This window comes from Oncorhynchus tshawytscha, linkage group LG06 (assembly GCF_018296145.1).
Source record: "Oncorhynchus tshawytscha isolate Ot180627B linkage group LG06, Otsh_v2.0, whole genome shotgun sequence".
Lineage (NCBI taxonomy): Eukaryota > Metazoa > Chordata > Actinopteri > Salmoniformes > Salmonidae > Oncorhynchus > Oncorhynchus tshawytscha.
The window spans coordinates 19824720-19842581 of NC_056434.1; the positions used below are offsets into that span (position 1 = coordinate 19824720).

At 44.9% G+C, this 17862-nt stretch overlaps 1 protein-coding gene across 4 annotated transcripts in view; it reads right to left on the reverse strand.

Moving 5' to 3' along the window:
• Nucleotides 1-17862, reverse strand: part of LOC112252223 (phosphatidylinositol 4-phosphate 5-kinase type-1 gamma) — a 95047-nt gene that overhangs the window by 31383 nt on the left and 45802 nt on the right. For all 4 annotated transcript variants that reach the window (XM_042323058.1, XM_024423269.2, XM_024423270.2 and 1 more), the window contains exons 3-6: nt 17156-17242; nt 15519-15649; nt 14899-15016; nt 10823-10975 (exon numbers count right to left, since the gene is read on the reverse strand). In XM_042323058.1, the coding sequence (XP_042178992.1) occupies nt 10823-10975; nt 14899-15016; nt 15519-15649; nt 17156-17242 (489 nt within the window). The remainder of the gene's footprint in view (nt 1-10822; nt 10976-14898; nt 15017-15518; nt 15650-17155; nt 17243-17862) is intronic.

Here is a 17862-nt window from a genome sequence, read left to right on the forward strand (position 1 = left end):
ATGAGTTCTGTTATACTCACAGACATCAATCAAACAGTTTTAGAGACTTCAGAGTGTTTTCTATCCAATACTACCAATAATATTCATACATTAGCATCTGGGACTGAGTAGGAGGCAGTTCACTCTGGGCACGCTATTCATCCAAAAGTGAAAATGCTGCCCCCTATCCCAAATTAAGAACAAAATCTTATTTTACAATGACGGTCTACCCCGGCCGAACCCTAACAACGCTGGGCCAATTGCGCGACGCCCTATGGGACTCCCAATCACAGCCGGTTGTGATACAGCCAGGGATTAAACCAGGATTTGTAGTGACGCCTCTAGCACTGAGATGCAGTGCCTTTGACCTCTGCGCCACTTGGGAGTTATGTCTCTGTGTCTAGTTTCAAGGATGTAATGACTGGAAGTCTATGGGTATCTACTAGCATGCTACCTAGCAGATACTTTCAGTCATTGCGCTGACGCTAGTTAGCAACTTCATACTGCACGCAGAAACATAAAAATGGTATCCTCATTGCCAAAATCCCAAAGTATCCATTTAGGTGATTGAGTAAGGCCAGCCCCGTCACAGTACCACATGATTCCTCAAGACCAAACCAACCTCACCCCTGCAAAATATTCACAACACAAGAGTAGCCAAAAAATACCAAAAGCAGTAACGCAAAGTACGAGACGTTTAAACTAACCTAATTCACAATTTCGTAAAACTATCTCCTTATCATCACTCTGCTTTAAATATTTAAGTAGTCAACCCAAATAAGTGAGGTTAGCCAAGCAACACAAGTTCCTTAAACATTAAAAGTAATGACAGAATCCCATTGAAGTAATTACCAGGAGCCAGCTTCTTATCCACTCAAAGAGTGCAACTCCTGGCAGACACACAGAGAGAGAGAGGAGGGAGAGAGACGGGAAGAGACAGAGAGAGAGAGACAGAGGAAGGAGGGGGCCGGAGGGGTCACAGGGCTCCAACAGCAAGCAATAAGGCCTTCAGGCTTTTAGGCCACAGCCAGTGATCTTCACAAGAGAGACAGACTGGGGGCATGAGACCAAGAGAGCGAGAAACGGAAAGAAACAGAGGGAGTGAATTCCCATCATCCAGCATCACATGCCCCCTCTGTCCCTGAGTGGAGGGAACAGCGCTGACAAGTCAACAAGAGAGAGACACATGAGAGAGAAAGCAGGGGATAAAAGAGGGGGATAGAGAGTAGAGGTCGACCGATTAATAGGAATGGCCGATTTAATTAGGGCCGATTTCATAATAATCAGTAATCGGCATTTTTGGACACTGATTATGGCTGATTACATTGCACTCCACAAGGAGACTGCGTGGCAGGCTGACTACCTGTTATGCGAGTGCAGCAAGGAGCCAAGGTAAGGTGCTAGCTAGCATTAAACGTATCTTATAAAAAACAATCATATTAACATAATCACTAGTTAACTACACATGGATGATGATATTATTGGTTTATCTAGCTTGTCCTGCATTGCAAATAATCGATGCGGTGCCTGTTAATTTATCATTGAATCACAGCCTACTCCGCCAAACGGGTGATTTAACAAGCACATTCGCGCAAAAAGCACTGTCGTTGCACCAATGTGTACCTAACCATAAACATCAATGCCTTTCTTAAAATCAATACACAAGTATATCTTTTTAAACCTGCATATTTAGTTAATGTTGCCTGCTAACATGAATTTCTTTTAACTAGGGAAATTGTGTCACTTCTCTTGCGTTCTGTCCAACAGAGTCAGGGTATATGCAGCAGTGTGAAGACTGTGTGAAGACCATTTCTTCATAACAAAGACCGTAATTAATTTGCCAGAATTTTACGTAATTATGACATAACATTGAAGGTTGTGCAAAGTAACAGGAATATTTAGACTTATGGATGCCACCCGTTAGATAATACGGAACGGTTCCATATTCCACTGAAATAATAAACGTTGTTTTCGGAATTATAGTTTCCGGATTTGACCATATTAATGACCTAAGGTTCGTATTTCTGTGTGTTATTATATTATAATTAAGTCTATAATTTGATAGAGCAGTCTGACTGAGCGGTGGTAGGCAGCAGCAGGCTCGTAAGCATTCAATCAAACAGCACTTTCGTGTATTTGCCAGCAGCTCTTCGCTGTGCTTCAAGCATTGCGCTGTTTACGACTTCAAGCCTATCAACTCCTGAGATTAGGCTCACAATACTAAAGTACCTATTAGAACATCCAAAAGTCAAAGGTATATGAAATACAAATGGTATAGAGAGAAATAGTCCTATAGTAACTACAACCTAAAACTTCTTACCTGGGAATATTGAAGACTCATGTTAAAAGAAACCACCAGCTTTCATATGTTCTGAGCAAGGAACTTAAACGTTAGCTTTTTTACATGGAACATATTGCACGTTTGCTTTCTTCTCCAACATTTTGTTTTTGCATTATTTAAACCAAATTGAACATGTTTCATTATTTATTTGAGACTAAATTGATTTATTGATGTATTATATTAAGTTAAAATAAGTGTTCATTCAGTATTGTTGTAATTGTCATTATTACAAATATATATATAAAAATCGTCCGATTAATCGGTATCGGGCTCTCTTAGCCCCCAATAATCGGTATCGGCGGGTAAAAATCATAATCGGTCGACCTCTAATAGAGAGGGAGAGAAAGATGTGAGGGTGAGAAAGAGATGTGAGAGGGAGAGAAAAAGAAAGAGATATGAGACGGTGAGAGAGAGTAAGAGATGTGAGAGGGAGAGAAAAAGAAAGAGATGTGAGAGGGTGAGAGAGAGTAAGAGATGAGAGGGAGAGAAAAAAAAGAGAAAAAAAGAGATGAGAGAGAGAGAGAGGGAGAGGAGAGATGTGAGATGTGAGAGTGAGAGAGAGAAAAAGAAAGAGATGTGAGAGGGAGAGAAAAAGAAAGAGATGAGATGTGAGAGAGAGGAAAGAGAGAGAAAAAGAAAGAGATGTGAGAGGGAGAGAAAAAGAAAGAGATGTGAGAGGGAGAAAAAGAAAGAGATGTGAGAGGGAGAGAGAGATAAGAGAGAGGGAGAGAAAAAGAAAGAGATGTGAGAGGGAGAGATGTGAGGGAGAGAAAAAGAGATGAGATGGAGAGAAAAAGAGAGAGATGTGAGGGAGGAAAAAGAAAGAGATGTGAGAGGGAGAGAAAGAGATGTGAGAGGGAGAGAGAAAGAGATGAGAGAGAGTAAAGAGATAAGAGATGTAAGAGATGTGAGAGGGGAGAAAGAAAGAGTAAGAGATGTGAGAAAAAGAAAGATGTGAGAGGGAGAGAAAAAGAAAAGAGATGAGGGAGAGAGAAAGAGATAAGAGATGTGAGAGGGAGAGAAAAAGAAAGAGATGAGAGATGGAGAGAGAGAAAAAGAAAGAGATGAGAGGGAGAGAAATGTGAAAGAGATGAAAGAGAGAGAGTAAGAGATGTGAGAGGGAGAGAAAAGAGATGTGAGAGGGAGAGAGAGAGATGTGAGAGAGAGAGAAAGAGATGTGAGAGGGAGAGAAAGAAAAAGAGAGGGAGAGAAAAAGAAAGAGATGCGAGAGGGAGAGAAAAAGAAAGAGATGTGAGAGGGAGAGAAAAAGAAAGAGATGTGAGAGGGAGAGAAAAAGAAAGAGATGTGAGAGGGAGAGAAAAAGAAAGAGATGTGAGAGGGAGAGAAAAAGAAAGAGATGTGAGAGGGAGAGAAAAAGAAAGAGATGTGAGAGGGAGAGAGAGAGTAGGAGATGAGGGAGAGAGAGAGTAAGAAAGAGATGTGAGAGGGAGAGAAAAAGAAAGAGATGCGAGAGGGAGAGAAAAAGAAAGAGAAAAAGAAAGAGATGCGAGAGGGAGAGAAAAGAGATGTGAGGGAGAGAAAAAGAAAGAGATGTGAGAGGGAGAGAGAGAGATGTGAGAGGGAGAGAAAAAGAAAGAGATGTGAGAGGGAGAGAGAGATGTGAGAGGGAGAGAAAAAGAAAGAGATGTGAGAGAGAGAGTAAGAGATGTGAGAGGGAGAGAGAGTAAGAGATGTGAGAGGGAGAGAAAACGAAAGAGATGTGAGAGAGAGAGTAAGAGATGTGAGAGGGAGAGAAAAAGAAAGAGATGTGAGAGGGAGAGAGAGAGTGAGAGAAAAAGAAAGAGATGTGAGAGGGAGAGAAAAAGAAAGAGATGCGAGAGGGAGAGAAAAAGAAAGAGATGTGAGAGGGAGAGAAAGAGAAAGAGATGTGAGAGGGAGAGAAAAAGAAAGAGAAGAGATGTGAGAGGGAGAGAAAAAGAAAAGAGATGTGAGAGGGAGAGAAAAAGAAAAGAGATGTGAGAGGGAGAGAAAAAGAGAGAAAAAGAAAGAGATGTGAGAGGGTGAGAAAAGAAAGAGATGTGAGAGGAGAAAGAGAGAGAGGAGAAAATGAGAGAGAGAGGAGAGAGTAAGAAAGAGATGTGAGAGGGAGAGAAAAAGAAAGAGATGCGAGAGGGAAAGAGAAAAGAAAGAGATGTGAGAGGGAGAGAAAAAGAAAGAGAAGAGGGAGAGAGAGATGGAGGGAGAAAAGAAAGAAGAAGAGAAGTGAGAGGGAGAGAAAGTAAGAGATGAGGGAGAGAAAAAGAAAGAGAGAGAGATGGGAGAGAAAAAGAAAGAGATGAGAGGAGGGAGAAAAAAAAGAGATGAGAGGAGAGAGAGGATGTGAGAGGAGAGAAAAAGAAAGATGTGAGAGGGAGAAAGAGATGTGAAAAAGAAAGAGATGTGAGAGGGAGAGAAAAAGAGAGATGTGAGAGGGAGAGAGTAAGAGAGAGATGTGAGAGGGAGAGAGAAAGAGATGTGAGAGGAGAGAGAGAGAGTGAGAGGGGAGAGAGAGATGATGAGAGGGAGAGAGAAAAAGAAAGAGATGAGAGGGAGAGCGAGAAAGGAGAGAGGGAAAAGAAAGAGATGTGAGAGGGAGAGAGAGAGAGAGAGATGATGAGAGGGAGAGAAAGAGATGTGAGAGGGAGAGAGAGAGTGAGAGATGTGAGAGGAAAAGAAAGAGATGTGAGAGGGAGAGAAAAAGAAAGAGATGCGAGAGGGAGAGAAAAAGAAAGAGATGTGAGAGGGAGAGAAAAAGAAAGAGATGTGAGAGGGAGAGTAAGAGATGTGAGAGGGAGAGAAAAAGAAAGAGATGAGAGGGTGAGAAAAAGAAAGAGATGAGAGGGTGAGAGAAAAAGAAAGATGTGAGAGGGAGAGAAAAAGAAAGAGATGTGAGAGGGAGAGAGAGAGTGAGAGATGTGAGAGGGAGAGAGAGAGATGTGAGAGGGAGAAAAGAGTGAGAGAGAGATGTGAGAGGGAGAGAGAGATGTGAGAGGGAGAGAAAAAGAAAGAGATGTGAGAGAGAGAGTAAGAGAGGTGAGAGGGAGAGAGAGTAAGAGATGTGAGAGGGAGAGAAATCGAAAGAGATGTGAGAGATGAGATGGGAGGGAGAGAAAAAGAAAGAGATGCAAGAGGGAGCGAAAAAGAAAGAGATGTGAGAGGGGAGAGAGAGAGTAAAAGATGTGAGAGAGAGAGTAAGAGATGTGAAAAGAAAGAGGAGGGAGAGAAAAAGAAAGAGATGTGAGAGAAAGAGATGAGAGAGAGATGTGAAAAAAGAGATGGAGGGGAGAGAAAAAGAAAGAGATGAGATGTGAGAGGGGAGAGAAAAAGAAAGAGATGTGAGAGGAAGAGAGAGAATAAGAGATGTGAGAGGGAGAGAAAAAGAAAGAGATGTGAGAGGGAGAGAGAGTGTGAGAGATGTGAGAGGGAGAGAAAAAGAAAGAGATGCGAGAGGGAGAGAAAAAGAAAGAGATGCGAGAGGGAGAGAAAAAGAAAGAGATGCAAGAGTGAGAGAAAAAGAAGGAGATGTGAGAGGGTGAGAGAGAGTAGGAGATGAGAGAGAGTAAGAGATGAGAGAGTGTGAGAGAGAGTAAGAGATGTGAGAGGGAGAGAAAAAGAAAGAGATGCGAGAGGGAGAGAGAGAGTAGGAGATGAGGGAGAGAGAGAGTAAGAGATGAGAGAGAGTAAGAGATGAGAGAGTGTGAGAGAGAGTAAGAGATGTGAGAGGGAGAGAAAAAGAAAGAGATGCGAGAGGGAGAGAGAGAGTAGGAGATGAGGGAGAGAAAAAGAAAGAGATGTGAGAGAGTAGGAGATGAGGGAGAGAGAGTAAGAGATGAGAGAGAGTAAGAGATGTGAGAGGGAGAGAAAAAGAAAGAGATGTGAGAAAGAGAGATGTGAGAGGGAGAGAGAGTGTGAGAGATGTGAGAGAGAGAAAAAGAAAGAGATGAGAGGGAGGGAGAGAGAGTAAGAGATGAGAGAGGGAGAGAGAGAGTAAGAGAAGTGAGAGGAGAGAAAAAGAAAGAGATGTGAGAGGGAGAGAGAGAGTAAGAGATGTGAGAGTGGGAGAGAGAGGGAGAGAGAGAAAAGATGTGAGAGGGAGAGAGAGAGGAGAGAGAGAGATGTTGAGAGAGAGAGAGAGAGTAAGAGAGATGAGAGAGGAGAGAGAAAAAGAAAGAGATGTGAGAGGGAGAGAGAGAGTAAGAGATGTGAGAGGGAGAGAGAGGGAGAGAGAGAGTAAGATGTGAGAGGGAGAGAGGGAGAGAGAGATGTGAGAGGGAGAGAGAGAGTAAGAGATGTAAGAGGAGAGAAAAAGAAAGAGATGCGAGAGGGAGAGAGAGAGTAGGAGATGAGGGAGAGAAAAAGAAAGAGATGTGAGAGAGTAGGAGATGAGGGAGAGAGAAAGAGATGAGAGAGAGTAAGAGATGTGAGAGGGAGAGAAAAAGAAAGAGATGTGAGAGGGTGAGAGAGAGTAGGAGATGAGGGAGAGAGAGTAAGAGATGAGAGAGGGTGAGAGATGTGAGAGGGTGAGAGAGAGTAGGAGATGAGGGAGAGAGAGTAAGAGATGAGAGAGAGTAAGAGATGTGAGAGGGTGAGAGAGAGTAGGAGATGAGGGAGAGAGAGTAAGAGATGAGAGAGGGTGAGAGAGAGTAAGAGATGTGAGAGGAGAGAAAAAGAAAGAGATGTGAGAGGGAGAGAGAGAGTAAGAGATGTGAGAGGGAGAGAGAGGGAGAGAGAGAGTAAGAGATGTGAGAGGGAGAGAGGGAGAGAGAGTAAGAGATGTGAGAGGGGGGAGAGAGAGAGTGAGAGGGAGAGAAAAAGAAAGAGATGGAGAGAGAGTAAGAGATGTGAGAGGGAGAGAGAGGATGTGAGAGAGAGAAAAAGAAAGAGAGATGAGGGAGAGAGAGTAAGAGATGTGAGAGGGTGAGAGAGAGTAGGAGATGAGAGGAGAAAGAGAGTAAGAGATGAGAGAGAAAAAGTAAGAGATGTGAGAGGGTGAGAGAGAGTGAGAGGGAGAGAAAAAGAAAGAGATGAGGGAGAGGAGAGAGAGATGTGAGAGGGAAGAGATGAGAGAGGGTGAGAAAGAGAGTGAGAAGAGATGTGAGAGGAGAGAAAAAGAAAGAGATGTGAGAGGGAGAGAGAGAGTAAGAGATGTGAGAGGGAGAGGGAGAGAGAGGGGAGAGAAAGAGAGTGAGAGGGAGAGAAAAAGAAAGAGATGTGAGAGGGAGAGAGGGAGAGAAAGAGTAAGAGATGTGAGAGGGAGAGAAAGAGTAGAGAGAGAAGAAAAAGGAGATGAGAGAGAGAGTGAGAAGAAAGGAAAAGAGATGAGAGGGAGAGAGAGAGTAAGAGATTCCAAATTCCACATTCCCAAAAAATGTAAAAAAAATAAAAATACAAATAAGGTCATTTTAAAGCATGCAATAAAAGAGTGGTGTACTGGGATGTGAGAGGGAGAGAGAGAGTAAGAGATGTGAGAGGGTGAGAGAGAGTAAGAGATGTGAGAGGGTGAGAGACAGTAAGAGATGTGAGAGGGAGAGAGAGAGTAAGAGATGTGAGAGGGAGAGAGAGAGTAAGAGATGTGAGAGGGAGAGAGAGAGTAAGAGATGTGAGAGGGAGAGAGAGTAAGAGATGTGAGAGGGAGAGAGAGTAAGAGATGTGAGAGGGAGAGAGAGAGTAAGAGATGTGAGAGGGAGAGAGAGAGTAAGAGATGTGAGAGGGAGAGAGAGAGTAAGAGATGTGAGAGGGAGAGAGAGAGTAAGAGATGTGAGAGGGAGAGAGAGAGTAAGAGATTCCAAATTCCACATTGCGAGAGGGAGCGAAAAAGAAAGAGATGTGAGAGGGAGAGAAAAAAAAAATGAAAGAGATGTGAAAAAAAAATAAAAATACAAATAAGGTCATTTTAAAGCATGCAATAAAAGAGTGGTGTACTGGGATGTGAGAGAGAGAGAGAGAGTAAGAGATGTGAGAGGGTGAGAGAGAGTAAGAGATGTGAGGGAGAGGAAAGAGAGAGAGTAAGAGATGTGAGAGGGAGAGAAAAAGACAGTAAGAGATGTGAGAGGGAGGAGAGAGAGATGTGAGAGGGAGAAAAAGAAAGAGATGTGAGAGGGAGATAAAAAGAAAGAGATGCAAGAGTGAGAGAAAAAAGAGATGTGAGAGGGGGAGAGAGAGGAGATGAAGAGATAAGAGATGAGAGGGTGAGAGAGAGTAAGAGATGTGAGAGGGAGAGAGAAAGAGATGCGAGAGGGAGAGAGAGAGAGAGTGAGGGAAGAGATGTGAGAGAGAGTAAGAGAGAGAGAGTGTGAGAGAGATAAGAGATGAGAGGGAGAGAAAAAGAAAGAGATAAGAGATGAGAGAGGGAGAGAGAAAGAGTAAGAGATGAGAGGGAGAGAGAGAGTAAGAGATGTGAGAGGAGAGGAAAGAGAGAGAGTAAGAGATGTGAGAGGGAGAGAGAGAGTAAGAGATGTGAGAGGGAGAGAGAGAGTGAAGAGAGATGATGAGAGGGATGAGAGACAGTAAGAGATGTGAGAGGGAGAGAGAGAGTAAGAGATGTGAGAGGGAGAGAGAGTAAGAGATGTGAGATGTGGGAGAGAGAGAGTAAAAAAAATAAAAATACAAATAAGGTCATTTTAAAGATGCAATAAAAGAGACTGGGATGTGAGAGGGAGAGAGAGTAAGAGATGTGAGAGGGAGAGAGAGATGTGAGAGGAGAAGAGAGTAAGAGATGAGAGGGAGAGAGAGAGTAAGAGATATGAGAGGGTGAGAGGGAGAGAGAGTAAGAGATGTGAGAGGGAGAGAGAGAGTAAGAGATGTGAGAGGGTGAGAGAGAGTAAGAGATGAGAGGGTGAGAGAGAGATGTGAGAGGGAGAGAGAGAGTAAGAGATGTGAGAGGGTGAGAGAGAGTAAGAGATGTGAGAGGGGAGAGAGAGTAAGAGATGTGAGAGGGAGAGAGAGAGTAAGAGATGTGAGAGGGAGAGAGAGAGTAAGAGATGTGAGAGGGAGAGAGAGAGTAAGAGATGTGAGAGGGTGAGAGAGAGTAAGAGATGTGAGAGGGAGAGAGAGAGTAAGAGATGTGAGAGGGAGAGAGAGAGTAAGAGATGTGAGAGGGAGAGAGAGAGTAAGAGATGTGAGAGGGAGAGAGAGAGTAAGAGATGTGAGAGGGTGAGAGAGAGTAAGAGATGAGAGGGAGAGAGAGAGAGAGGTGAGAGAGAGAGTAAGAGATGTGAGAGGGTGAGAGAGAGTAAGAGATGTGAGAGGGAGAGAGAGAGTAAGAGATGTGAGAGGGAGAGAGAGAGTAAGAGATGTGAGAGGGTGAGAGAGAGTAAGAGCAAGTGAAAGCATGACAGAGAATGGAGCTTGGCATTGCTAATTACAAAAGTATGGGGGGAAAACAGGCATGTAGAATGATGCCATGAGAGAGTGGAAAACAAGTGTGAGGGGTGGCACTGACGTTTGTTACATCACCATGTTTTACATCAGGCCCCCAGCCCAACCCAGTCCTGTCAGCAGACGTGTAGAGCTATTCTACTGCCTCTCTGTGTGTGTGCCTGCCTGCCTGCCTGCCTGCCTGTCCCCACTGTCTCAGTCTTAGTCTCAGTCTGCTATGGCCTCAGGCCACAGTGAACCCGCATGGCTCACAATCCCTCATGGCTCATTAGCACGCACACCTAACACCCATTGGAATAGTGTAACTGCAATGGTCTGGAGCCAAAATGGTGGAAAAGGTCAGTGTAAATGTCTTCCTGTTGTCATATACTAATGCTTGAGGGCATTTCCCTTCAAAACATGGGTAAATTCCTGCTCGGTTTCCATGCCTGTTAGTACATGAATATACACAAGCTTATCCCCACGGAAAATAGAAATCTAAAATAGAAACATGGACATACACTAGTACCTGGTCGGACCTGCTTTGCCTCCAGAACAGCCTGAACTTTGCTCAATTGGTATCAAGGGACTTAACGTGTGCCAGGAAAACATTCCCAACACCATTACACCACCAGTCTGTACTGTTGACACCAGGCAGGGTAGCCTAGTGATTAGAGCGTTGGACTAGTAACCGGAAGGTTGCAAGTTCAAACCCCTGAGCTGACAAGGTACAAATCTGTCCCTGAACAGGCAGTTAAACCACTGTTCCTAGGCCGTCATTGAAAATAAGAATTTGTTCTTAACTGACTTGCCTAGTTAAATAAAGGTGAAAAAAAAAAATGGTGCCATGGACCCATGCTGTTTATGCCAAATCCTGACTCTGCCATCAGCATGACGCAACAGGAACAGGGATTAATCAGGAAATGTTTTTCCACTCCTCAATTGTCCAGTGGAGCCACTTCTTGTTTTTAGCTGATAGGAGTGGAACCCGTGTGGTCATCTGCTGCAGTAGCCAATACGTGACAAGGACCGACGAGATGTGCGATTCATCAGAAAATATTGCCTCTTGTGAATAGTATGTGAGTGAGTGGAATGATGCAGTGTGTGTGTGTGTGTGTATTGTGAGTGTGTGGGGTCATATCTCACCATGTAGTAGCCAGGCAGCAGCTTCTGTAGAAACTCGGCCTCCTTGTGCATAACGGTCTTGATGATGAACTCATCGTCCTTGGTCAGGTAGAACACAGAGCCACTGGCCCCGGGGTTGGACAACTCAATCAGGGGCTCGTTACACAGGGAGTACTGCAGACACACAGACACATACACTTTGACTGCATTATTTTTGCATATTGAAACACACACAAGTACAAACATGCACTCCGACAAGTATACATACACAGAGACACACATCACACGTGCACACACACTAATCGGAGGTATGTGTGTGCTGTGGAGCTTCTAGACTGCTGCCCACTCAGGGAGGAGCGGTGACTCACCCTGTCTCCTCCTTGACCTAACCTCTCCACCAGACCTCGTCTGGCCTAACCATCTCTACCCATCCTTCTTATACCTTCCCCCTCTCCTCAACCCAACCCTTCTGTGGCCCTCCTCCTCTCTGCATACCGTTTCTCCTCTCACCCTCCCTATTCTGTTCTTCTTCCTGCCTAATATCCCTATTCATCCACATAGTATTTCTTTGCTCATCTCTCCCTCTCCCAAAATCTCCTCATTCTCTCCAACCCTCCCTGCCCCTCCTGTCTCTCCTGATTCTCTTCCCAGTCTCTCTCCAGGCGTGCCGGGGTGCCTGCCTGTCTGGTGGGGGAGATCACACTCCCAGTCAGGGTGCTACAGAGCCTGCTGTGCTGCTCACTGATGACAGCAGGCCTGGACTGAGAGGGAGGGAATGGGCAGCAGGCTGTGGGATAGAGAGCCACACACACACACCACACCGTGACAGATTGTATTTTTTCAGTGCTTTTAACCAACTGAAATTATAAATTGTCAGATTGAAAACAAATAACTTTTGGGGGTTAGATATTAAGCTTTTAATTGTTTCACCACAATCCATCACCCTCTGAAATGCACAGCCTGATGAATCAACCCTTCTTGCAGGCGTATCCCAATCAGACAGTATGGGGAATAGGGGATGACAAGAGGAGGGGAAGATAAGAGCAGGGAGAGAGAGAGCACAAGAGAAAGGAAGGAGAGTGAACATGAGAGAAAGAAAAGAGGGGAGAGGGGAAAGAGAGAAAGAAAAGAGGGGAGAGGGGAAAGAGAGAAAGAAAAGAGGGGAGAGGGGAAAGAGAGAAAGAAAAGAGGGGAGAGGGGAAAGAGAGAAAGAAAAGAGGGGAGAGGGGAAAGAGAGAAAGAAATAAACAGAGAAAGATGAGAATGGAGGAAGGGAGAAAGAGTGAAGAGAAAGAGAGAGAGACGTTGAGGCAGGAAGGAAGGGAGAGCAAGACCCTGAGTGCAGAGAGCTTTGAGCTCCAGGCACTGTGATTAATCACTGAGGCAGGAACACTGCACACACACACACACACACACACACACACACACACACACACACACACACACACACACACACACACACACAATAAATGCAGACCCTCAGAGGGAGACAGACACCTAATACACACAGGAGCATGACAGCATCCTAAAAACACAGGCAGTTGTATAATCATATCGTCTAGAAGGCAGGAGGGGCTTGTTCACAGACGAACACACACACAGCCAGTCAGGCAAGACTGAAACAACGTGACAAGGGCCATGAGGGGTGACGCTGTGCCTGTCACACACACACTTTGACTGCATTATTATGGCATATCGAAACACACACAAGGACATGTATGTATCCTACTCCGACAAGTATACATACACAGAGACACGGCGCGCGCACACACACACACACACACACACACACACACAATAATCAGAGGTACAGTGCAGTCAGAAAGTAGTCAGACCCCTTGACATCTTCCACATTTTGTTACGTTACAGCCTTATTCTGAAATGGATTAAAGAAAACGATTTCCTCAGCAATCTACACACAATCGTCCTTAATGACAAAGTGAAAACAGGTTTTTAGACATTTTTGTAAATGTATATAAAAAAAAAACCCCAGAAATACCTTATTTACATAAGTAAGTATAAGTATTCAGACCCTTTGCTATGAGACTCGAAATTGAGCTCAGGTGTATCCTGTTTCCATAGATCATCCTTGAGATGTTTCTACAACTTGATTGGAGTCCAACTGTGGTAAATTGATTGGACATGATTTGGAAAGGCACACACCTGCCTATACAAGGTTCCACAGTTGACAGTGCATGTCAGAGCAAAAACCAAGTCAAGAGATCAAAAGGAATTGTCTGTAGAGCACTGAGACAGGATTGTGTCAAGGCACTGCTTTGATTTATTTATTTAATTTAACTAGGCAAGTCTGTTAAGAACAAATTCTTATTTACAATGACGGCCAACCCCGGCCAAATCCGGATGACGCTGGGCCAATTGTGCGCCGCCCTATGGGACTTCTAATCACGGCCGGATGTGATACAACCTGGATTCAAACCAGGGACTGCAGTGACGCCTCTTGCACGGAGATGCAGTGCCTTAGACAGCTGCGCCACTCGGGAGCCCCAGATCTGGGGAAGGGTAGCAAAACATTTCTGCAGCATCAAAGTTCCCTAAGAACACAAAGGCCTCTATCATTCTTAAATTGAAGAAGTTTGGAACCATCAAGACTCTTCCTTGAGCTCGCCGCCCGGTCAAACTGAGCAATCAGGGGAGACGGGCCTTGGTCAGGGAGGTGACCAAGAACCCGATGGTCACTTTGACAGAGCTCTAGAGTTCCTCTGTGGAGATGGGAGAACTTTCCAGAAGGACAACCATCTCTGCAGCACTCCACCAATTAGGCTTTTATGTAGTGGCTAGAAGGAAGCCACTCTTCAGTAAAAGGCACCTAAAGACTCTCAGACCATGAATAGCAAAATTCTCTGGTCTGATGAAACCAAGGTTGAACTCTATGGCCTGAATGTCTAGCATCATGTCTGGAGGAAACCTGGCACCATCCCTACGGTGAAGCATGATGGAGGCAGCATCATGCTATGGGGATGTTTGGACTGGGAGACGAGTCAGGATTGAGGCAAAGATGAACGGAGAAAAGTACAGAGAGATCCTTGATGAAAACCTGCTCCAGAGCGCTCAGGACCTCAGACTGGGGTGAAGGTTCACCTTCCAACAGGACAACAACCCTAAGCACACAGCCAAGACAACACAGGAGTGGCTTCGGGACAAATCTCTGAATGTCCTTGAGTGGCCCAGCCAGAGCTTGGACTTGAACCTGATCTAACATATCTGGAGAGACCTGGAAATAGCTGTGCAGCAACGCTCCCCATCCAACCTGACAAACCTTGAGAGGATCTGCAGAGAAGAATGGGAGAAACTCCCAAAATACAGGTGTGCCAAGCTTGTAGCATGATACCCAAGAAGACTCGAGGCTGTAATTGCTGCCAAAGGTACTTCAACAAAGTACTGAGTAAAGGGTCTGAATACTTATGTAAAAGTGATATTTCAGTTTAATTTAAAAATAAATAAATTAGCAAACATTTCTAAAAAACAGTTCTTGCTTCGTCATTATGGGATATTGTGTGTAGATTTATGAGGATAAAAAACTATTTCATACATTTTATAATAAGGTTGCAACCTAACAAAATGTGGAAAAAGTAAAGGCGTCTGGATACATTCCGAATGCACTGTATGTGTGTGCTGTGGAGCTTCTAGACTGCTGCCCACTCAGGGAGGAGCGGTGACTCACCCTGTCTCCTCCTTGACCTAACCTCTCCACCAGACCTTGTCTGGCCTAACCATCTCTACCCATCCTTCTTATACCTTCCCCCTCTCCTCAACCCAACCCTTCTGTGGCCCTCCTCCTCTCTGCATACCGTTTCTCCTCTCACCCTCCCTATTCTGTTCTACTTCCTGCCTAATATCCCTATTCATCCACATAGTATTTCTTTGCTCATCTCTCCCTCTCCCAAAATCTCCTCATTCTCTCCAATCCTCCCTGTCTCTCCAACCCTCCCTGTCTCTCATTCTCTCCAACCCTCCCTGTCTCTCATTCTCTCCAACCCTCCCTGTCCCTCCCTCCCGGTCATCTAATATGTTAACGTCATGCAATGTTTTCATGTCTGTTGTCATGGTTTAAAAATGTTAGATTTCCCTATTCTTACCAGGTAGTCATCGGGCCTGATCCCAAAGAGCTCCCTGAAGTAGCGGAAGGCCACGGGAGCGTACGTCTTAAAACGGAAGTCTGGGAAGTGGTGGGCAGGAGTCAGGTTGCTGCCTTCACTGGGTGGGGGAGAAGGGGAGAAAGGCCTTTAGATACGGGACAACTATGTATGAACTAAGGAACTATTCTAGTGTAAATATATGAATATATATTGCTTTCTATCAAAATAACATGTCCAGGATCAGGGATGTGATCGTTCTGAGGCCTGGATGACGTGACTGTCTCGTTCTAATGATTTCACAAAGTTATGTACTGCCCTGATGGTGTGGTTAGCAATTAACTACTGCAGTACATATCTTTTCTATGAATATACTGTCCATACAGTCAATATACACCATTCACATACATATATATTTATATTCCGGACTCTGACATTGCTCATTCATATTATGTCTTAATTTCTTGTTATGTGTTTTTACTTTTGGATTATGTGTGTATTGTTATTGTATTGCTAAATATTACTGCACTGTTGGAGCTAGAAACATAAGCATTTCACCGCACTGGCGATAACATCTGCAGAACTGTGTACGCGACCAATAAACTTTGATCTGATTTAGTTACCTGGGAAAGAAGACACTCTCCACCACATAGAAGTCCTGCATGAGGACGTCTCTCTCAGGCTTGGAGCTCAGGTTGCCCACTGTGTAGCCGATGCCCAGCTGGATGGCACCTTTCAGGGCAGACGACGTGGTCTGGGGGAGAGGAGACAGACAGTAGGGGTTAGTGGAGATAAAACTACTCTGAGCTTGGTGGACTGCAGCTCATTTATATGAATTGAGAAATCTTCTGATTTACTAGCTCCATTAGTTCAGCTCTCAGAGGGGACTGTACTCCACAATGAAGAGCCAAAACATTGACTCGCTCAACCATGCACACCAGAATACACATAATCTAGTGAGACAGACAGACAGACAGACAGACAGACAGACAGACAGACAGACAGACAGACAGACAGACAGACAGACAGACAGACAGACAGACAGACAGACAGACAGACAGACAGACAGACAGACAGACAGACAGACAGACAGACAGACAGACAGACAGACAGACAGACAGACAGACAGACAGACAGACAGACAGACAGACAGACAGACAGACAGACAGACAGACAGACAGACAGACAGACAGACAGACAGACAGACAGACAGACAGACAGACAGACAGACAGACAGACAGACAGACAGACAGACAGACAGACAGACAGACAGACAGACAGACAGACAGACAGACAGACAGACAGACAGACAGACAGACAGACAGACAGACAGACAGACAGACAGACAGACAGACAGACAGACAGACAGACAGACAGACAGACAGACAGACAGACAGACAGACAGACAGACAGACAGACAGACAGACAGACAGACAGACAGACAGACAGACAGACAGACAGACAGACAGACAGACAGACAGACAGACAGACAGACAGACAGACAGACAGACAGACAGACAGACAGACAGACAGACAGACAGACAGACAGACAGACAGACAGACAGACAGACAGACAGACAGACAGACAGACAGACAGACAGACAGACAGACAGACAGACAGACAGACAGACAGACAGACAGACAGACAGACAGACAGACAGACAGACAGACAGACAGACAGACAGACAGACAGACAGACAGACAGACAGACAGACAGACAGACAGACAGACAGACAGACAGACAGACAGACAGACAGACAGACAGACAAGCTCAATCAGGTCTCAGTAGATCTCCATCAGGTTGGTTTTCAGTGAGACACACTGTGTCTGCTCTGCCTTGTCTTTATCTCTTCTCACATTAGTATAAGTGGAACAGGCAGCAGGTAGCCTAGTGGTTAAGAGCGTTGGGTCAGATGCCAAAATGTTGCTGGTTCAAATCCCTGAGTCGACTAGGTGACACGTGCCCTTGAGCAAGGCACTTAACCCTAATTGTTCTCTAAGTCACACTTTGGATAAGAGTGTCTGTTAAATGACGTAAATGTAAACATACAGCGTGCAGGCTTTCACGGTTCTCTTCCCTGCTTTGCTTGCTCACAGCTGTAGCCTAATTATGCATACAGGACCATTACCAGGTGAGTTTTCTTGTGCCAGTGTCTTGGCTTGCTTGCTCTTGTGGGAGGTTGTCATTTCAAGGCGCAGATACTATATGTTATTACTATGTAATTGATTGACTAATTGAATCAGGGGAGATGCTGCCTACCTTCTTGTAGGTGGTCTCTCCGGACGCGTCCACTCCCCTGTGGCCCATCCTCTTCCCCTGGCCTGGTAGGCCTGAGACACCAGGCAGCTGTTGGCCAGAGGATGGAGCAGAGTAATTAAGACACAGATTTAGATTTTTACTCACTTCTATGGGCTGAAAACACTAACACCACCTGATGCCTAGCTATGGGCCAGGTTTATCAAGCGTTTGCAGTGCCTGTGGGAAGTTTGCACCTGTTCTTTCCAACACATAAAAGGAGGAATGAAAGGTAAACTGAACATCAATAGAAGAACGAGGACAACGGGGTCAGTTTCATGTTTTTTTTTTAGCTTTGATTTCGTTTGTCTTCTATTCCCGTGATAATTAGAGTTGCAAACTCAACACAGGTGCTACCGCTTAGTAAATATGGCACTAAAAAGCCTTGTGAGTGAACTGAGTCTCCCCTTTATGCCCATTTTTCTAACCCCTCCCAGATTACACAGACAAACTGACAGTGGGCACTTCTCATCACAGGGCAGAGTGTAAAATGAAAGGGGCTTATAACACAGCACAGTACCTAATATATGACCGGGGCAGTACCTAATATATGACCGGGGCAGTACCTATGAAGAATCCCACACTGCCCGCGAGCATACTGAAGCCTCTATATGAAGTGTAGTAGTAGAGAGATCACACAGCATAAGGATTGAAGTGCAGGCAGGGGGATG